General features: G+C 39.6%; 1 gene segment (V, D, J or C); it reads right to left on the reverse strand.

The window, feature by feature from the left end:
• Positions 1 to 4,636: 4,636 nt before the first annotated feature.
• On the reverse strand, positions 4,637 to 5,194 carry LOC126064613 (immunoglobulin heavy variable 2-5-like). The segment is given in 2 exon segments: positions 4,637 to 5,001; positions 5,095 to 5,194. Coding segments are annotated over 2 exon segments (411 nt in total).
• Between the last annotated feature and the right edge of the window lie 436 nt (positions 5,195 to 5,630).

Here is a 5,630-nt window from a genome sequence, read left to right on the forward strand (position 1 = left end):
CTTGCTTCTAAGGAGCATTCTGGCTTCTTCCAACACAGATTTGTTCGCTCTTCCAGTGTTCTTCGCCAACGCCATAATTCAAAGGTATCAATTCATCTTCAGTCTTCCTTATTCATTGTCCAGTTTTTGCATGCATATGAGTTGATTGAAAACACCATGGCTTGGGTCAGGAGCAACTTAGTCCTCAAAGTGACATCTTTGCTTTTGAACACTTTAAAACAGTCTTCTGAAGGAGATTTGCCCAATGCAATGCGTCTTTTGATTTCTTGACTGCTGCTTCCGTAGGCAATGATTATGGGTGCAAATAAAATTAAATCTTTGACAACTTCAATATTTTCTCCATTTATCATGATGTTGCTTATTGGTCCAGTTGTGAGGATTTTTCTTTTCTTTATGTTGAGGTGAGGTGTAATTCATTCTGAAGTCTGCAGTCTTTGATCTTCATCAGTAAGTAGTTCAAGTTCTCTTTACTCACACAAGATGTAGTCAACCAATTCGTGACATCTGAACAACAGTGGTGCAGTGGAGAAAAGATAATCTCTTCAACAAACAGTTCTGAAACGGCTAGATGTATACGTGGAAAAAAAATGAATCTAGGCACAGAGCTTACAAATTAAGTCAAAATGTATCACAGAACTAAAGGTAAGAAATAAAACATTACTGCTTCTAAAATCTAAAGAAACGGAAAATTTCGGTGACCTTGGCTTTGGCAATGACTTTTTTACATTCAGCAGCAAAGGCATAATCAATAAAAGAAAAAAAAAATGACCAACTGGTCTTCATTAAAATTAAGACTTTCTGCTCTGCAAAACACACTGTTTAAAAGAATGAAAGGACAACTCACAGAATGGGAGAAAATATTTGTAAAACACATATCTGATGAAGAATTTGTATCCAAAATATACAAAGAACCCTTAAGACTCAACCATAAGAAAACAAAATGGGAAAACCATCCAAACAGGTTATCTCATTAAGGATATACAAATGGCAAGTAAGCATATGAAAAGGTGTTTAACACCATATGTTATTACAGAATTACAAATTAAAATATAAATGAGTCACAACTAAACATCTATTAAAATGGTTATGATCCAGAACACTGACAAGCTTTTCAAACCCCAGAAACTACTCAGCAAACTAAGACGTAAAACACAGCTTTATGAACTATATCATGCCAATTGCCTGAGATGTCCCGTGAGATCACAGTACTAATCCCTCAAAACCAGAAATCTAATCCCAGGAGGTGTTTGGTTATGTCTAAGAAGTATCAGTAACTGTGCCCCTTATGTGCTTTATTTTATATATACATATATGAATATTAGTGCATACAGTCACATAGATGCATATGCGTACACATATCCATATACCCACATATACACACATTTATACATACCTACACATACATGCCTGCCTACATACCTACATATGTACACACACATATATATATTTAGGTTGTTTTTGCTGTTGTTTCAATATTGTATATGTCATAGATATTACCTAAAGGACCTTTCTTCTTGTGTATTTTTACTGACATTTTTTACGTTCGTCAACCTGTGTACACTTCACCCTCATTCAATCTTACCTTCCCCATCACAAAAAATGACAAGTGTCTATTATCTAGTGAGTCAATCTCCCCTCCCTTGCCATCTTTAGTAATAACTAACAAACATTTTACTTGTACATGTCACTTAATAAAAGTGAGAACATGGAATATTTGCTTTTGTGTGTGTGATTGACTTATCATGTTCAACAGAACGTCCTGCAGGCACGTCCATGTTCCAAGATGTTTTCCAAACTCATTTTTCTTTATTACTGAGTTGTATCCTATTGTATGTATGTGCCACATTTTACTTACACATCCATTCATAGGTGGGAACTTAAGGTGTTTCCGTCTTTTTGCTATTGTTAATAGTGCTCTGATGAACGTAGGCGTGCATGTGTCTGTTTGCGTCACTTCTATTAGGTCCCTGGGGTATACACCTAGTGATGGAATTCCTGGGTCATAGGGTGCCTCTACTTCTGGTTGTTGGGGAACCACCAGACTGTTTTTCACAACTGTGTTTCATTTTGCATTTACGCCAGCAATGAGTGAGGGCTCCAATTTCTCCACATCCTCTCCAACACACGTGACTTCCTTTTCTTCTTATTTAATCTTGGTCCATTGTCATGGATTAAATTGTGTCCCCAAAAAATAGGTATCACCTTGACTAAGCCATGATTCTCAGTATTGTCTAGTTGTCCTCCATTTTGTGACCTGATGCAATTTTCCTATGTGTTGTAAATCCTAGTCTCTGCCTATGGTTAATGAGGCAAGATTAGGTTATATTCAAGAGGATTACGGTGAGCTGAAACACCCTTACTCAGGTCACAGCCCTGATCCCATGAAAGGGGAGTTTCCCTGGGCTGTGGTCTACGTCACCTTTTATCTTACCAGATAAAAATATAGGAGATGTTTACCAATTTCTGCAGCCTAAAATTGATTAAACCTGCAATAAAGATGCATATAGGGCCACTATGAGTCGGAATCGACGCGAGCGCACTGGGTTTTTTGGGTTTCTTTTGGGGGGGTGGTTAATATTTACTGGTGATTGGAAGGTGAAAGTTGGTAGTCCGAAAATATGGCCTTGTTGGTAGAAACAATGCTGGAGATGGAGTAAGAGAATTTTGCAAGACAAGCGACTTCATTGCACATACTTTTCTCAACAACATCAACAGCTACTATACACATGGACCTCACCAGATGGAGAACACAGGCATTAAAACAACTACATCTGTGGAAAGAGATGATGGAAAAGCATAATATCTTCTGTCAGACCAAGGCCAGTGGTTGACTGTGGAACAGACCATTAATTGCTCATATGCAAGTTCAAGCTGAAGCTGAAGAAAATTAAAACCAGTCCATCAGAGCCAAAATATGACCTTAAGTATATCCCACCTGTATTTGGAGACCATTTCATCAAGAATAGATTTGACACATTGAACACTGATGACTGAAAACCAGACAAGTTGTGCAATTACATCAAGAATATCCTTCATGAAGGAAGCAAGAGGTCATTAAAAAGACAGGAAAAAATAAAAGACCAAAATAGATGTTAGAAGATACTCTGAAAGTTGCTCTTGAATGTAGAGTAGCTAAAGTAAATGGAGGAAATGATGAAGTAAAATTGCTGAACAGAAGACTTCAACTGGCACCTGGAGATACAAAATAAAGTATTATAATGACATATGCAAAGATCTGAAGTTCGAAAACAAAAAGGGAAGGACACACTCAGCATTTCTCAAGCTGAAAGACCTGAAGAAAAAATTCAAGGCTGGAGTTGCAATATTGACAGATTCTACAGAGAAAATATTAAATGACACAGGAAGCATCAAAAGAAAATGGAAAGAATACACAGTGTCACTGTACCAAAACGAATTGGTCAGCGTTCAACAACTTCAGGAGATGGCATATGAAGAAAAACAGATGGTACTGAAGGAAGAAATCCAAGCTGCACTGAAGGCAATGGTGAAAAACAAGGCTCCAGGAATTAACAGAATACTAACTGAGATGTTTCAACAAAAGGTTACAGCATTGAAAGACCTTACATTACTACTCCAAGAAATTAGGAAGGCACCTACCTGGCCAATCGACTGGTAGAGATCCGTACTTATGCCTGTTCCAAAGAAAAGTGATCCAACAGAATGTGTAAATGATCAAACAATACTAATATCACAAAACCAAAAAAAAAAACAAACCCAGTGCCTTTGAGTTGATTCCGACTCACAGGGACCCTATAGGACAGAGTAGAACTGCCCCATAGAATTTCCAAGGAGCACCTGGCGGATTCAAACTGCCAATCGTTTGGTTAGCAGCCGTAGCACTTAACCACTACACCACCAGGGTTTCCAATATCACGTACAAGTAAAATTTCGCTATGATTCAAAAGCAGTTGCAGCAGTACATCTATAGGGAACTGCCAAATATTCAAGCCAGATTCAGAGGAGGACATGGAACAAGGGATGTCATTGCAGGTGTCAGATGGATCTTGGCTGCCAGCAGACAATAACAGAAAGATGTTTACCTGTGTTTTATTGACTGCGCAAAGGCATTCAACTGTGTGGATCATCAGAAATTATGGGTAACATTGTGAAAGCCCAGAATATTCACTTAGAGCACTACCACTCTGAGACACACCATGCTTATAATACATTTAATCTGCATTATCGTTCTATAAAATTATTTTCTGTGATCACTTTTTGGACTATAGTTTTACTTAGTACAAGAGATCGATATCTATATTTCTGTACATTTTATACTTTATCTCCTAAGCCTCTCTATATTTATATAAAATATTTTAATAAAGTCACGAATGTTATTATCTATGTTCTTTAGGTGATCTGAGCACATGTAACAGGCCGCATCTCACTGATGATCCATCCGGCATGTGGAACTAAAACCTGTCATATTTAGACTTTATGGGAAACAGAATACAGAGTCTCAAGTGTATTCACCCTAATAGGGTATATGAGTCTTCTCAATAGAAGAAATAAAGGAAGACAGGGCTCTGAGGCTGCTGGGTAGAGAAAGGAAACCCCAGAGCCTGGAAGGAAATGTGTCTCCACCACGCTTTTCTCTCCTGCACAGATGGGAAGCACATCAGAGTCGGCCTGAGTTATTGTACAGAAGTTCCCCTGGGCTGTGTCTCTGTGCTCCTCTTGCACAGTAATATGTGGCTGTGTCTACAGGGTCCGTGTTTGTCATAGTTAGATACACCTGGTTTTTGGAGTTGTCCTTGGAGATGGTGAGCCGGCTCTTCAGAGATGAACTGTAACCCTTATCATCATCCCAATATATGATTGCAAGCCATTCCAGTGCCTTTCCTGGAGGCTGACGGATCCAGCTGACACCCACACCACTAGTACTCAGTGAGAATCCAGAGACGGTGCAGGTCAGCGATAAGGTCTGGGAGGGTTTTATCAGGCCAGGACCAGACTCCTTCAGGGTGACTTGGGAAAGAACCCCTGTGGAGAAAGCACAAGAAGAAAGTGAGGCTGGTTCAAAAGGATAACAGGAGTCTCTTTATCCCTGCGTGATCCCTTGACCAGAGCACTCACATGAAGGAATGCTCAGCAGCAGGAGAGTGGAACGAAGCGTGTCCATGGTGGATCACAGGAGTCACTGATGCAAGGCCAGGGCTCCGTTTTTCAACCCACGAGAAGGTGGAGCTGGTGGATATTTGCATTTCCTTTAAATGGGTCCTGACCCTATAAAGTGGACCCAGGCCTCAGGGTACAGTAAAGAAGCCAGTACTGATGGAGGAACATTGAGCCTTAGATGAGGGCTTCCATGTACCCTTCTCCCTGAGGGACAACTTGACCATTGAAAGTCCAGGACCTCAGGACAGGAAGTTCTTGGAAATGTTAGATGCAGTAAAGGCTGTGAGGCTTTGGTTAAAACATATAGCATCCTCACCTTGAATGCTTCCTTATGGACATTTGCCCATGTGATTATTCTTCTAGAGGAGTGTGACTAGATTTCAAGACAAATGTGCTTACCTTTGCCTTCAAGAAACAGATAGTTATGTGCTTAAGGAGAATGGAGGTTATTACCAAATACTCTCTTAGCCTTTCTGTAACACTAGTAGGCAAGG

Source organism: Elephas maximus, chromosome 21, assembly GCF_024166365.1.
Source record: "Elephas maximus indicus isolate mEleMax1 chromosome 21, mEleMax1 primary haplotype, whole genome shotgun sequence".
In the NCBI taxonomy this organism is placed as follows: Eukaryota; Metazoa; Chordata; class Mammalia; order Proboscidea; family Elephantidae; genus Elephas; species Elephas maximus.